We start from the raw sequence: 16,674 nt of genomic DNA on the forward strand, positions 1-16,674 counted from the left end.
ATTACATCCTCGAGTTGCTGGTGTGCACCCAACTATCATTCATATCCCACACTGAACCAGTGCTCTGTGCCATGGGATGTTTACTCAGCCAGACTCTTTGGATCAATGCTCCAGCTTTTTTTATTCATCCAGGGCTGTTTAGTACCAAGGCAAAGATTTAGAAATTAAACTCCTTTTCCACTGAGAGACCCTCATTGCCTTATTTCACAAACATTCTGCAGTGAGGTAATTTCTACGACTGTGAGAAATCTTGGATCAGTAAATACAATGTAAATACAATGTATTAAAAGCTCAGCCCACTTCCAGAGAATTGGCTTTGTAGGTTAGAAGTGGTTCACTGATTATTTGGTTACTCTTGTTAGAGGAATCCTTCAGTTTGAAATCATCGTCTTAGCAGTGAATTGTTTTGCTCAACACCAGCATTTGTCTGAAATTAAACAAAGCTGTTGTCTTCTCTTCAGAGCAAGCCTTTATACATAGTGCTGTATCAGACTGAAACTTGACATGTATCTCCTGAGATTGTCTCAGTGCAGCATAGAAACAGCACTATCTGGCCTTATATAGGAAGTTTTGCCAAACAAAAGTGGTTTTACCTACCTGCAAAAAGGTCAAATCTTGCAGACCGTGTCCCTGTCAGGGCATCAGGCTTTTTTTCTGCAGTAGCTTTGATGGGTGGTCTTGTCCTTACTGTTAAAGCACTCTCTGTTTAGCCCTGCATCTCTTATTAATCAACTTCTGGCTTAGGTTGAACATTTTGAGCATTAAATTCAGGCTTCAGCTCTCTGCAGCTTTATTCCCATTCATTCTTCTACCCTTTGTTTAGTTGCATCATAAATCTAATTTTAGCAGTGTAAAAAGATGTAGCACCTTTCTAGACAGTTGCAGAACATTTTCACAAAGTTTTTCATGCTGAAGGTGATTTGGAAAAACAGTAAGAAGTCAATTGTTAATAAATATAAATGAGCACAGTTCTCTCCCCTCACATGACTGTGAGCTCCAGCTGGTAAGCCCTGGATAGTCATATAATTGTATTTATTTGTTTCATTTCCACAGGGCACTTGCTTGGGCTTTCCCATGATGACTCCAAGTTCTGTGAGGAGAACTTTGGCTCCATGGAAGACAAGCGCCTGATGTCCTCCATTCTGACCAGCATTGATGCTTCAAAACCCTGGTCCAAGTGCACTTCAGCAACTATCACAGAATTCTTTGATGATGGCCATGGTATGTGTTATCACTCCCCCTGTCAGCTACGTGGTACTTTTTACTGTGACTTTATATTTTTTTAAGAACATTTTATGGCAGCTTATTTGCTAAATATGACATTTGCCCCTTGGGGAATGAGGACAAAAATTTTGTTTTCCAAAAGTAGAAATAAAAAAACATAGTCTTCAACTTCACTCTTTAATGAATTTTAAAGTCTTCCCTGTGCTCCCCAAGCAACTGCAGTTATTAAACAAACCACTCAAATTCCAAAATGCTGAGATAAAAATGACATAATTGAGTGAATGGATCAAGTTGTTATGGTAACCAAAATGCTTATGGATAAAAAGTATGGTGTGTCTGCTGAATGTAAAGGTTTGCTTTAAAATATCTTGCCAGCTGATTTCAGTGCTCTCTGAAATATTTTTCTCTGAATGACTTAATTTTTTCTCTCAATTTTATTAGATCCATTAATCTGTACTGTCCTGTTTTATGGTCCATATTGCTTTGGCATTGATTTAATATTACCAATTTAATTTTCACAAATGAACAGAACTTTCCTTTTTGAGTTACTGAGGTAACTCTCCCACCATCCATGAATGGCTTCTCAGAGAGTGTAAGGAGCTGTTTTCTCCTCGGTTCATGAGTAGTTATCACTCAGGAGTGTGGTCTTCGATAGTTATTGATATGATTAAATCCATAGAAAATCTGAACCTCTCATCAAGTAGGTCCATGGTTCTCTGGGAATTAATTTTATTACTGATGCTATCGGTGTGATTTCAAATGCATAATATTTAGGGAATCTCTTTTCTTGATGGATCAGCCCTTCAGAGACCTTTTCTAAGTCTTCTTTTCTGTAGAAATGTATGATTTCCTAGTTAATCACAGGTTTGTCCTAACAGAATACAAACACCATCCATTAAGGCAAAATGGCAGTCAATGATTTGACTTCAAATGATTCTGAGAGTCGATTTGACAATCAAAGGCCTCAGCAGCGTAAGGGGTGCTGAATGACACCATAAACTCCTTTTCCTCAGCAGTGAGACACCTGACAGCTGAGTGCACTGCAGACACCAGCATTCCATGAAGTCAGCTGAGTAAATCCCAACAGAAATATCTGGTCCAAGGTCAGCCAGGGGGCTGGGGAGGATCAAGGTGCTGATTCCCTGTCTCCTGGGGCCTGCTCTGAGAACAATAAACGGCTCTCTCATGATATCACCATTTGTTCTACACTCACGAGATGGCCCCAGACAACAGTTTGACATTTAGGAAGAAAAGGCTCGGTTCATGTCCAGAGAGTGACATTTATATCCATCTGCTTTTAGCGAAGCCTTTCCAAAGGTACTAATTGCCTTTATTGTCATGCCAACCACCAGGCTGGGGGATGCTTGCTTGGGACTTACTGTGTTCAGTCCCAGTGCTCTGTGCAACCTGGAACAAGGACTGTTTGTATTTTAATTAATTTATATCCTGCTTATCTGCTTCCTGCACAGATCTTGTTCTGCCTTTTTTTTTCCCCCAAGATGTATTACACACAGCATTGAGAGAGATAATGAGATGGCTTAATTAGCACTGTCATCAGCCAACAATGTTGCTCTATTCCAGGGCACAAAGATGTTCTTTGGTGCCCAGGACAAAAAAAAAAAAAAAAAGGGAATAGCAGTATGTATAAACTCTGGATGTTGAAATGTAATGCAGAATTGAAGTCCTCTCTGCCCTCCCACCAGGGGCCCACTCTGTCCTTTCTGACCATGGCAAGTAGGAGGTTGGACCAGTAAAAACACCTGCAATTGACTGCAACCTGTTCAAACACAGACACTGCTACAGTCTACCCATATAAAGTGTTTTTTTCCTGTGGGAAATCCTTAGGGACCCTCACTATCTTCAGTTTTGAATTCAGTGTTGAGATCACCTGGAGCACCGGGCTTTGTAGAAATTACACAACTTTTCTTAGTTAAGGAGAAGTTTGGATCTCATTTCCCTGTGTTCTGGAGGGGAAAAGATGCTGTATTTGCTGTGTAATCTTGTGAAACCTCTTTGTTGTTCACATATATTGGGTTTTAATAGAAATGATTGACAGAGGAGTATATGCAGGATGAGGCTTTTCTTTCCTTTTTCTCTAAATCTGAATTTCCAGTCAAGATTAAGTGTTATTATGGTGATTTAAAGTGCTGAACACCATCTCCACTTGGGAGTTTGATAAACTTCAGCAAAAGCAGTGTGTAATAATGAATATTGACATGCTACAGCCTTCCCATCACTGCCCTCCCATTTCAGTGGCTTTCTCCCTCCTCACAAGGTATATGCAGGAGGATTTCTGCTGCAATTTACTTCTACAAAGCGTATTTTTGCCAGAACTTTTGCAAATTATGTCCAGAAACTCCAGGGAAAAAAAGATAGGTGCTTCCTTACTCCTCATCACGTCTCTAATATTTTACACTACAATAACCCAGGGTATTTTTAATTATCTTTATCTCATGACAGGTAGCATTGGCACACCTTGTCTGCAATAAAAATTCAGCATAATCCAGATTAAATATAAGGCTGGGTAAATCAGGGTTAGCAAAAGGATCAGATTTAACAAGACAGAGTTTTTGGTTGCAAGTCATCATGCAGAAAGAATTTTTGGCTAATTTGGCTAATTGGCATTAGTCTTTAGAAGAGCAGAACAGTTGCAGTGTGTGTTTTGGAAGGAAAACTCGAGCTGTTGAGAAATGGGGTTTTTGGTTTGCTTAAACTCCATGGCTTGAAATTCCATTCCATTTTGTGTAAACAGTGAGGGGTTTATAGGTAGGCTTTTTTCAGCCATGATGCAAGTGAAGAACACTGGTGTGAATTCCAAAGTGAGGTAAATTGTGGTGAGTTATTTTGGCTGAGGATGAGTGAAGCTTGCCCAGACCACATATCTCTTCCATAAAGTGTAAAAGAGGTTACACTGAATAAATAGTTCTGCATGTCACCAAGTGAGGTTTTCTGTAGTAAAAAAAAAACAGCTGTCAGAAGATACCTAGAATGTAAATGTGAATTCTCATTTTTAGAGTGTGCCAGACAAATCATGACCACGGCAGACCCTAAAACACATATACAAATCTTTAGGTTAATGCTATTTTTTCTTCCTGTTATTTATGATTTTTGGATAAAATGGGTAACCCTTTTCAAACTAGTTTCATAACCAGCCAAGTATCATTACTTAGAAGAGAAGTGAAATCCAGCTTTAGTGCCAACATTAGTTTTGATACACAGGTTATATTTTTCCTTTGGACTGATAGAATTTCTTATTTTTCGTTCTGTTTTGTTTGGGTTTTTTAGCCTCACTGGCTATAAGTCTGTGCTTTTTGATTTTTCTGGCATCCCTTTAGAGGCTTTACTATTTCTGACATCCTGATTAAAAACTCAAATGGCAACTGTGCTTGCTTTGAGTCTTGCTTACATGAGTCTTGCTCACTCCTTAAATCACAAACGGATAAATAGCAGGGAATGTGCTCCAAGTCTTGTGTAAAGGATTGAAAGGCCACAGAGACCTGGGTAAAACTCATTTACACCTCAGGCTGGGAATTGGCAGCTCAGCAGCAGGGTCAGAACACAGTGGCAGCAGTTTGACCTCAGAGTCTTCACATCACCATCCTTCGAAGGCGTTCGCCGTCACTGCGGGGAAAACCGGGAAATAACAAAATATGTAACGGATTCAACAAGAGCTCTGCTTGCTCTTTTAGGGAACTGCCTGCTGGACCAGCCCAGGAAGCACATCGTGGGCCCCGAGGAGCTGCCGGGGCAGACGTACGATGCCATCCGGCAGTGCAAGCTGGCGTTCGGCGCCGAGTACACGGTGTGCCCCGGCATGGACGTGTGCTCGCGCCTCTGGTGCGCCGTGGTGCGCCAGGGACAGATGGTCTGCCTCACCAAGAAGCTGCCCGCCGTCGAGGGAACCCCCTGTGGCAAAGGAAGGATCTGCCTCCAAGGGAAATGTGTGGATAAAACCAAGAAGAAGTACTACTCAGTAAGTCACTGGGCCGTGACCCCAAGGGGAGTTGGAAAAGGTGATCCCTCAGAGGTGCTGATTTTTGTGGGAGTGAAAAGGGCTGTGTGGAAGTCAGGTTGAAAGCTGCCTTGTTTTTTTAGCATGTAATTGGGGTGTTGTTGCTGAGGGATGTAGGAAAAATGCAGTTGAGGATCAGGAAGTGTATTTTCTTCTTTAAGGAAAGCCTTCATTCCTGGAAAACTGGGAACATCCTTTCAGAGGAGGTGATTTGCCCATTCAGTAAATGACAGTTACCAGGACATGGCTTTCTGACTTGGCACGGAAAGCAAGATAAATCACATATCCACATTTAACTTACAGCCCTCATCTGAAAGGCCCCAGGGCCCTAATTCTGATGAAGAAACAGGCAGATTAAATTAATCCAGAATATAACTTCTGGATCAGAAGGGTTTGTGCTTCCAGTGACAGATAACCCCTGTCTACGTTACACATCTGAAGAATCCCCAGGCTCATGAGAGCTGTCAACTGCACAGTTCAGATATTTCTAAATTCTCTGGTAGCCCCTTCTGTTACACCCACAGAAGAGATGTGGACTTGTAGAGCTTTGTGAAAATATTTGCAAACTGTGGGAGCCATTCAGATCAAGGTACAGCCTTTATGACCCTTTTTTAATGGATTTCTATAGCCTTTTTTATGCATTTCTACACTTCTACATGATATTGCAATACTATAGCCAATGTAGACACTCCATCACTTGCCAGTAGCTCCAGGCAGTACCTACGCATCACAATAGCTGGATTTAATTAGTCTCAGATTAGCAGTATGGATATATTCTGGGAGTTGAACCCCAGTTTAAGGGGCCTTTTTTGGTAGGAATAGCAAAAAACTAAGAGAGGAGTGCATGAAACTGTGGGTGTGTTCCCTGAAGAGGCTGAAGCCAGCTGTGTCGAGCAAGGCTCAGCATTGGCTTTGCACCCACAGTGCAAATGAGGTGTCATCAGTGTGATGACAATTAAAGATTGAAATTGATTAAAAATCAAAGGTAGAAATTAACTTTGCTGGGAGAAAGAAGGTTCCTAAGACTTGTTATCCCTGAATGGTTAACATGAAGGAATTGCCTTCAGTTGAGGAAAGCACTAGCAGTGACTTTGAGGTAACAGCTCCATTCATGCTTGGATGACAGACTCACCTCCTGCTGTTCCATTTGTTTTTCAGGCTTCAAGCCATGGCAACTGGGGTTCCTGGGGACCCTGGGGACAGTGCTCCCGTACCTGTGGGGGAGGAGTTCAGTTTGCCTATCGCCACTGCAACAACCCAGCCCCCAGAAACAACGGGAGATACTGCACAGGCAAGCGGGCCATCTACCGCTCCTGCAACGTCACTCCCTGCCCCGCCAACGGTGAGTGCCCTCCTGCTCCAGCCCGCCCTTCACAGACACTAAATACTGATTCTCTGCCCTGAAACCACACAGCAAAGGCTCACTGGAGCCTCCCCAAAATGTGTTTATCAAGGCAAGACATTCGTGGTTACTGCAGTATCCTAATTCTTCACCCGCACCTCGCCCTGGATGCCGTAGAGAAAGAGCACTTGAGCAAAAAAAAAGTCAGTCCTCTAAAATGAAACATCATGCAGACTTAAGGCCTTTAATGCTTGTTATGCCATGGGGTGATTTCTAAACTAAAACAGTAGCGGGGTTGGAAGGCCAGTTCTAAGTAAAGAAGTGATGTGACATAACTTAAAAATTATGTAGGAAAGAAATTGGGATAATAGATGGACATAATGATATTTGCAGCAAGGTCTGAAATAGCCACTAATGAGGTGAATAATCCCACAGCTAAATCCTTTCGACAAGAGCAGTGTGAAGCAAGGAATGGCTATCAGTCTGATGCAAAGGGGGTCAAGACTTTCGTGGAATGGGTCCCCAAGTATGCTGGAGTACTGCCTGGAGACGTCTGCAAGCTCACCTGCCGAGCCAAAGGAACCGGTTATTATGTGGTATTTTCTCAGAAGGTAATGGCAGCTCCAGTCAGGGTTTCATGCTCCAGTTTAGAAGTGTCCCATATTTTAGAAATCTTTCCCTACAATCAGGGAAAAGAAGTTAATCATATGATTCAAATATTTAACTGTGTGATCAGATTTAATGGTTCAATCCAGTGGTTGTACCTTAGGGCCAGAACTGGCCTCTGAAATAAGTTTTCCCACATCTCAGTATGTGAATGAATGAAAAATATGGGCCTCTCTGCACTGGTTTGTTTTCAGTAGTGGATAAAGGTCTTTCTGCATTGAGTTTTCTGTCATTATGGGGTTTTCTGGAGGAAAAAGAGTATTAGGAGAAAAGAGTAAGTCTAACCCTGAACTATGTTTAAGGACTCCAGAGTAACTCCTAAAGAACCAGTTAACATAGGATGATTAGTGGTACAGATGTGACTTGTGGTCAGTTTGTTCTATCAGAGCAATGCAAACTGAAAGTTAGCTGTCCTTGCTTTTGTCCTTTTGCTAAATTTCATCTGCTTTTTTACCATCAATATTAGAGAAGCTCAGTCTGGTCTCTCAGGGGAGGCGACTTGCTCTGAGTTGGTGACTTAAATGAGGAACTGGGTTTTGCCAGGTGGATGCAAAACCAAAAATTTCTGAACCAAGTTTTGTTTGCTTGCCCAGGTCACTGATGGCACAGAGTGCCGACCCTACAGCAACTCGGTCTGTGTCCGAGGGAAGTGCATCCGAACGGGCTGTGACGGCATCATCGGATCCAAGCTCCAGTATGACAAGTGTGGGGTGTGTGGAGGAGACAACTCCAGCTGCACAAAAGTCATGGGAACTTTCACCAAAAAGAGGTACTGATCTCAACAGCAAATGCATCTTCTTGTGCAAATAGTTACTCTGCCATGTGCTGCTTGCTTTTGTCTCTAAATGCAATTTGCTTTCACATGGGGGAAAAAACACACTGCCTGTAGCCTATTGCACTTTCCAGATGTGCACAGCTGGCTCCTAGCATTATCCTGAAATTGGAAAAGCATCAACTGGCAAAACACTGCTCCCAGCTCATTTCTGACACAAAGTGCCAGTGAAGCAGGTGAGCATCAACGGGAGTAAGGCATAGCAATTCATGCCACTTGCAAATCTTGCTGTGTCAGATGGGTTGTGATTGTGGTTCCTAGAGGACCCAGGAAAAGGAAGAGAGAAGTGATTCAGGAAGTTGTTGGGATCAGAATTATCTACATCTCTCTAAAATGCTGCATTTCCTGCTTGTTGCTGCATTAGCAAGTTCCACCCTGAGAATGCTTTTTCATCTCATCTATTTTGAGTGGCACCGAGGACATCCCACCTGATTTTGTGACCCATGTTCCTTGTATTAGAAGTGCAGAGAAGCAAACAGCTGTAAACACTTTCCTTAATAGCTGAGGGAGATTATACCTAAAAATTCCCTTTTTCCACTGCTGGGCATGTGTGGAATTCAGGTAAATGGATAAGGTATCAGAAGTATCATAGGCTTACTCATGACTATATCCCTTCATGTCCACTGGCATAATATCAATCTCCAGATGGATTTTTTAAAGTCAAAATATTTATAGCAGTTATCCATGAGCCATTTTTTCTGTCAGAGTTCACCTTTTAACTGTAATAAAACTTAATACAAGTAAAATAAAAGGAGCTCCTGCCATGGTTTTCCCTTACCACACTGGGGGCAATACTGACAGACCAATCTCAAGTAAGTCCTTTCTGTCAACTAATTTTCTTCCTTTTTCAATTCTTAAGATTCATAAAAAATCTGGGATTTTTAAACATTATTTATACAGGTTCCAAGGTCTCAAAGGAATGATCCACACATAGAAACTTATAGTTTGCAATTTCTACTCAGAATCAGGGACTGCATTAAACATATTTTATATATGAAATTGATTTTATATCTTCAAAATTCCTACATAGTGTGTTGAAAGCTACAAGAAGTTGAAATCTGACTCCTGAAATAGTCTTTTATTTCTATACATTTCAACAGACTGATTAATAGCAGTCAAAAATGGCTTGGAGAGTGAATTTATTCTAAAAATAAACATAACCCTAATCTTCTTCCTGGTAAACCAATGATTACTCACCTAACGATGCCAAAACACCTCTGCCAAAAAGAATGGCTTTCCAACCAAATTAGTAATTACATAAACCAAATATTTTCCAGTTTGTAATTACTGGAAATGTCTGTGAATGTCTAAATGAAGATGACAGTAGGAGATGTATTGCATGTGATTTGGTAGTAATCAAGCTCCAGGAAAAGTGTTAGAGGGGCTCAGTGAATTTCAGGGAGGCCAGATTTGTATCATAGATACACTTGGAAATGGAGAGATTTATTATAATTATCCCTGTGAAATTGCCATCTTACTCCTCAAATCACACCTTTAAGTGCCATGAGACTGGCCAGAGGGTAAAGTTATGTTCTAATCAGATTTTGATTGGATTTGGGACTGCTGATTTATTTTTACTGGAAAAGTTGTTTGAGGCAATTCTTCTCTCTGAGTACTTGACATTAAAATAAACCTCCGATCAAAACAGTGAAATCTTAATTGTCTGTAAATTGTTTTTAGTTTTCTTTGAAAGGGCAGTGCTGGTAGGAAAATTGTCTTTCCTCCATTGAAAATTGGCAGCTCCCTTGTTGCTGTCCACTATAAACTTTAACAATCTGTACATTAAATGTACAGGGAAATTTAAATACACAAGGCAAAACTAATATTTCCCATTGCAGACAATTGCCATAACAACATTTGTTGTGCTTTTTTTTTTTTTATTTTAAAGCAGGCAAAACAGAATCTTCTGGGAATTTTGCTTCCTAAGATTTTTGTTTAAAAAGCTGTAAAGCCAAATTATCAGAAGTTGGGAAAGAGGGGAATTAATCTGCACATGCTTCTCTGTGCACATGGAGCATTACAGCTCTTTGTGCAGACAACTTGAATTCTCCAGGACTGCTTGCAGGTTTTGAACAAATGATTTTGTAACTTTAATGACATGTTTGAACTGACTTATTCTGGCAGCTCTTGTGTAAAAATATTTGTGCAGTGCTGTAGAGCAGAGTCCCCAGCCTGCGATTCACACCATATTCCTCTAGCTTTATGGAGGTGCTAAATCAATGGGGTCTTAAGTCATTGTCCCATAACTGCTGGAAATAGCAGGGGATCAGCACAAATGTTTCATCTGTAATATCTGCAGTCTCTACTTGTGCAGCCAAAAGTTCTCAAAATTAGCAGTCTGTTCTTTAAACAATCCCAAAAGAGATGCCATCATTTTTATGTATTTTTAATTTATTTTCTCATTAAACCTTTCAGATATGAGGTGATTTCAGGGTGTCTTTGTCACGGGTTTAGGAATGAAAACACATCTCTGAAGTCCAGCTGGTAGCTTACAGCTATGTAAAGCCTTTAAATTTTTTTCTATATATCAGTAAAGTTAAAATAACATATTTGAGATAGTGATAAATTCCAGCACACTTGCAGGTTTTGAATGCTTGTCACTTTTGGTAAAAGAGTTTAATCTCTCATTCTAAATCCCACTTAAGATGGTTCATAAGAAATGGAGATCTCTGTGATGGTACAAATGAAGCCTTTGGGTGCCCCTCTTTAATTTAGACACTCGACGATTAATCTTCGGCTTTATAAATTTCAAAGTAAACAAATTTTTTCTCAGTGATCACGATTATTTTTAAATGTTCCCAAGGTACCTCTACCCAGCTGTTCCTCTGCTCGTGCTTTCCTTAATCATCATTATAGCAAAGACAGCAAGAAACAGCTGTAACCAATGCATATCTCATTATCTTTTCCTTGGCAGGCAGCGCGTGCATCGTATTTCATATCTCCCACCCTTTGCTGAAATCTATAAGCTATCTGTTGTTTTTCATTCCTCTGGTATCTGACCCATGTCAAACTGTCCCTAAAGCTAAAGATTAAGCAATCTGCAAGAAGTGCAGTAGAAACTTCCTTGGAGAACATGAAGAACGACACAGTAGGCCAAGAGTGGAACCTGGTTAAATTAATCTTAGGGAAAATCCAGGTGGCCTGAACTGAAATGAAGCAAGATGTTGTTGTCCGTAGGTTGGACTCTAAGATCTGTTCCGGCCTGGTTGATTCTGTGTCACGTCAGTGACTTTGTGAGGCGTTACAGTGAGACTTTTCCTTCTTTCCCTTCCTTCAGCAAGGGCTACACGGACGTGGTGAAGATCCCGGAAGGGGCGACCCACATCAAAGTGCGGCAGTTCAAGAGCAAGGACCAGAGCAGGTTCACGGCCTACCTGGCCCTGAAGAAGAAGAACGGCGAGTACCTGGTCAACGGGAAATACATGATCTCCACCTCGGAAACCATCATCGACATCAACGGCACCGTCATGAACTACAGCGGCTGGAGCCACAAGGACGACTTCCTGCACGCCATGGGCCACTCGGCCACCAAGGAGATCCTGATCGTGCAGATCCTGGCCACCGACCCCACGCAGCCCGTGGACGTGCGCTACAGCTTCTTCGTGCCAAAGAAACAGGGGCAGCTGCCAAACTCTGTCCCCAGCAGCGGCGGCGGCAAAGTGACTGTGCCGGCCGCGCAGCCCCGCTGGGTGACGGGGCCCTGGCTCTCCTGCTCTCGAACGTGCGACACGGGCTGGCACACCAGGACTGTCCAGTGCAAGGATGGGCATGGGAAACTGGCCAAGGGATGTCTGCTCTCCCAGAGACCCTCAGCATTCAAACAGTGCTTGCTGAAAAAGTGCTAACCTGTGGTGGTGACCTTCTTTCAAAGAATTTTGAGTAAGCCGTTGTTGGCATGCTGGTGTCGGGTCTGCCCAGACAGAGAGAAGCAAAGGCTTCAATGTACTTGCGTTCAGTCTCTAATTATGGGCAGAATCTGCCTATTTGGACCAAATGAAGATGTGCACTGCTTTAAATAATAGTAGGGTGGTCTTAATATGTCAAAGAAAGTAAGCATTAAAGTTGTTATAAGCCCTCTGTGTCTGCAAAAACGTAAAATAAAATAATGCAAAAGAAGAAAAACTAGTGAATGGAGGACCCTGGGATATTTGAAGGTTACAGAATCATCTCCCCTTTTTCACCTACCTCTACTACAGTATGTCCTTAGGAAATGTCACATGACCCCATGATCCCACAGTAGCTTATTTTATACTGTTTTGTAAATATCTTTCAGTTGGTATATCACTTTATATCACTTCCTTCTATTAAAGAAATCAAAAGACAAACTACGTAAGCAAAATGATTGACCAAAGTATATCTGCAGCCCTTGTGGACTTGGTCCATCCTTCAGAAAGGGCCACAGATGTTTTACTGGAAAATGAAGAGCTTGCTGCTGGTTTTGAAAAAGTGATACCTTTTGGTTTTGACAAAAGGAAAATATGTTTTTGTGGTAGGAATTTCCTGACAGTGTATCATTAATGTCTGACAAATCCTGTGTTTCCACCCCAGAGCTCTCAGGAGGAGCCTTGCAGCAGCTTGCAGAGCAGGGAACCCCACATTGCTCCAACAGCAGGAGCATCAGCAGCTCCTCCCCGTGTGTGTGTCAGGCAGGCACTGGAGGAGGAGCTGGCTGCCAGGAGGAGTTTGTGTACACTGTGCTTGTAAACCTCCCTGGTTCCAGCTGTGTCACAGCCTGGGCTCCTTGTTGTCACTGAACAAGAGCTGCTCCTCTCTGTGAAACAAAGGCATACTGTACTTTGTAGAAAACTAGTTAGAGAACCAAAACTTACAGGTGAGGTAATCAAGTGTCTTCTAACTCAGATATTCTGAGGCTGTGTTCAGCTGCTTTCTCTGGTATTTTCTCTATGGCTTCCACCTTGAATTTAACAATGTGTAATGTACCTGCATTTTTCAAGAGGCTATCAAGGTCAAAAAAACACAGCAAGCAGTTAATATTTTATCACTGTTTTGTCCATTGTGTCTAACTCTGGTATTCATCTTACCAGCAAAAGTTTGTAACTATTTGTCTTTTTTTTTATTGTTTTGTGTGTGTTTTGGGGTTTTTTTAAAGCTATAGAAGGCATTCATGTTCTGTATATCTACCACATTTGGGAGGAAGAGGGGTCACTAGGAAGTCAAACCACATCAGGATGTGGAAGACTTGTCCAATATCAATAAGACTGTTTCCACAGCACAGGCAGTAGCTTGTAACAGTTTTCCTTGGCAGCAATTCCTGAATCCTGTTATTGTCTTCTGGAAGTTCTGTGATTGAGGCTGGGCATTTCACCTTGTGCAGGTGGAGGCCTGAGAGCAACCCTGGTAAAGTTGCTCTCTTTAATATCAGCAGGCTTTGAATTAGACCCTAAGATAACAGGTACCAAAAGAAATGGTAAAAAACACACTGATGAAAGTAGAACCCTATCTTTCACTCCTTTGTTCGTCCAAACAGGAGAGAAGGAGATGGCAGGAGGATTTTCAGACAAGCCTCAGCTGTAAGTCAGTGGTACTTGAGCACTGAAACACCTCGGGCTCTTCTGAAAATCCCAGGCATGAAATCAGCAGGGAAGACTTGCTGGAGTGTGGAGCAAGAAGGGCAGGTCTGACTCCAGGCTGACACAAACATGTTTTTGCAACTGTGGCATGTTTGTGTGAACTCGCAAAAATCATGTGATGATTTCAAAACAGCATAGAGTTGCTACATCTACAACTGTGAAATCTGGAGAAGGATCTGGTTTTTTACCCTGTTTTGAATAAACAGTACCAAGGGCAGGGCCTCCTCCTCTGTTAAATGGATTGCCAACAAATGTTATTAATCAGCTTTCAGAAATGGCGTGGCCTTCTGTTCAGGAGTGGACTCTGTGCAAAACTGTGGGTCTTGAGGAATACTCCCTATTTACTCTTGATCCCAATCTAAGAACTGAGGTCAAGGCTCAGAAAATTTGCAGAGTGTTGGAAAGTAAACATTTATGCCTCCCCTGCCTGTTAAAATAAGATCACCTTATTTTTCCTTCCAACTAATCTAATTTTGTTGCTTATATATATGTATTACACATGTCCTAGAGCCTCTCCAAAAAGTCCACAACAAATAGAAACCATCATGAGAGGAAAAATCAGGAGATTTAATGTGTCTCAGTATAGACAATATTTGTCTCAGCATACAGCTGCTGCATTAAGTGCTGTTTGTGTTCTGTCTTAATAGAGACAGAATGTGCAAGTATTTGTGTTTGCATCATGGTGATAATTTATTGTATATTCAGCAGGCTGAGTAAAGCTTTTGGATGCTATCTAGGCATGCCATATGCGGGTATAAATTCAGAGCTTCCTTAGATCAGGAGTATCTTTTAAAAATGAGTTTACTTAGAAATAAACACATGAACAAACCACTGCAGTGATTTTTAATGGTGCATCAATGAAGTGAATTAACACAAGCAAAGATGTGAGGGGGCAAAGGGGACAGACCAAGGCAGGACCCTGCAAGTGTGAGATTAAAGGGTAAGTCACCACTTGCTTTTTCAGGTGCTCCTAAATCAGAGTCCAGTTCCAAACCTTGCCTGTGGCAGTCCTGGCTGTCCCATGTACCTGATGAATGAAGAATTGGTGCAAGGTCTGTTCCCAGCTGAATTCTGTGTCACTCACACTGTGACATCATTGTTTACATTTCTACCCAGTGTTGCACAGCTGGATTCATGAAATGCGCCGAGGGGATGGAAGCCTGGAATTCTGCTCTTGGCACAGCCAGGAACAATCTCAGTGTTAAATTCACTCTGACTTTGGGACACTCTTCCAGTGCCCTTAGATGAATTTGGACCCCTGAGCATCAGTGGGGTTTACAGCATCTGCTTTCCAAGTAGGATATTCTCATTAGGAAAAAGCCTGGCATCTGTGTTTTGACTGTGTACAAGAAATTAAGTTTAGCTGCCCTCCTGTGGAAACAGTTTTATCACAAGGGGAAGAGGGAATAATCTTGTGGATTAATAACAACTGTTAAAAAAAAAAAAAAAGCAACACAGCACTGAAAAAAATAAAATAATTTATTGTTTTTACAACTGGTATGTGAACGGATGTAATGAATTTATTTATTCTTATTTAACAAAATACCAATTGTGCAAATTCTATATTTAAAATGATTTGCTATCGTCTCTGGCTCTCTTTCTGGCTCTCTCTTAATTTATGCTTCAGATTTGTGTCGAAAGTATGCCTTGTGAGTTTACATAATATATGGCACTGGTCATTTTTTGTATGATTTTATTTAGAAGACTCTGCATGGAACAGGAGTATATGTGTGTACACGTCTATAGATGTGTATTCTTTTTCTGCTGCCACCTTTTCCTTAGAGAAGTTGTAGCTTTTTAATTTGATGACGCCTCGTATGTCTCCAGGCTCCTTGTTACACTTCAAAAAGCTCTCAACAAGCAAGTCCCAAAGGTCTGTGGACCAAAAAAAACCCAGTAATGGCTGCTGAAGAAGTCAGAAAACAGATTGGTGTCTCGAAGGCATGTGCAATTCACGCTGGAGGCCTCAGTGATTGATGCCCAAAGCTGATCCTGGCCCTTGCTTAAATTGTAGCAGAATTTCAGTAACTGGGAGTCCTCTCCATGGGCGTGAAGTTCCTCTGAGTTGCCAGCACTCTTCTCTAATGTAGTTTCTGGTGTTTAAGTGACAACACTAAAGAGAAAGCTCCTGGGTGTCTCTTTATAAAATAGCTTGATAATAAACATATTATTTGGTTTATGAGGACTGAACCATTAAGAAAGCTGTTTTTTCCATGTTATCAAATGTTTATATGCATATATAAATATGTATATTTGGCTATAAAAAGTCAAAACCCCAACTTGGAAGGCTTTGCAATGTTTTACTTCATTGTATTTCAGCTCTTTGCACCACATAAGGCAAAGTTAGATTAAAAAAAAAAAAGGGACAGCAAAGCATGTTTCCATGAGAATAATACCTGTTTGTTTCCACTTTTCTTCTAGTTCGACTAGTGCAGGCCTCAAGGGAACTGGAACTGGGTGCAGTGTGAGGGGAAAAATGTGATGTAGATAAATCTCCAGCTTTTCTGTATAAATATTAATTTACCAATACAGATGGCTCTGCGAGGGCTACAGACTGCACATGAACAGTTCCAAGCTGCTGGAAGTCACCTTGCTCCCCAGTGCCCACGGTCACCTGAGTTAAATTCCAGCTCAGCCTCTCTTCTGCCCCCCAGGCACTGCCCACGGCCAGTGAGCCACGAGGTTTTAGAGGAATTAGGGATGGCCAGTGGGTGATGCTTCCTCTCTCAAGGCCCAATCCAAAATGACAGGGAATACATGCCTGGGCTTTGGGGATCGTAAGGGCAGGCTTTGAACAGAGTTTAATCATGAATTGTGGGCTTTCAGCAGTATGTTCAGGTGAATGATTCTCCTCATGCCATGCTGTTGTCACTGAGAAAGTGGAGCCTATAGCAAGAGGCAAAATTAGATTCTCTGGGCATAGGCTGGAATTTTGAGGGAAAAAAAAAATGTTATGTGGTTTGGAAGTTTTTTTCCTTTTTTTTTTAAGTGATTGGATTTGTATAGA

The 16,674-nt window shown here is 41.6% G+C and overlaps 1 protein-coding gene across 1 annotated transcript in view; it reads left to right on the forward strand.

The window, feature by feature from the left end:
• ADAMTS5 (ADAM metallopeptidase with thrombospondin type 1 motif 5) overlaps positions 1–15,946 on the forward strand; it is a 37,139-nt gene extending 21,193 nt beyond the window's left edge. The window contains exons 3-8 of the mRNA XM_088051002.1: positions 1,054–1,221; positions 4,914–5,197; positions 6,395–6,578; positions 7,014–7,189; positions 7,838–8,013; positions 11,354–15,946. Of these exons, the coding sequence (XP_087907128.1) occupies positions 1,054–1,221; positions 4,914–5,197; positions 6,395–6,578; positions 7,014–7,189; positions 7,838–8,013; positions 11,354–11,921 (1,556 nt within the window). The 3' untranslated portion in view covers positions 11,922–15,946. The remainder of the gene's footprint in view (positions 1–1,053; positions 1,222–4,913; positions 5,198–6,394; positions 6,579–7,013; positions 7,190–7,837; positions 8,014–11,353) is intronic.
• Positions 15,947–16,674: the final 728 nt, after the last annotated feature.

This window comes from Pseudopodoces humilis, chromosome 2, assembly GCF_049639895.1.
Source record: "Pseudopodoces humilis isolate 2021_Gansu_Grassland_sample_001 chromosome 2, ASM4963989v1, whole genome shotgun sequence".
NCBI classification, from domain to species: domain Eukaryota; kingdom Metazoa; phylum Chordata; class Aves; order Passeriformes; family Paridae; genus Pseudopodoces; species Pseudopodoces humilis.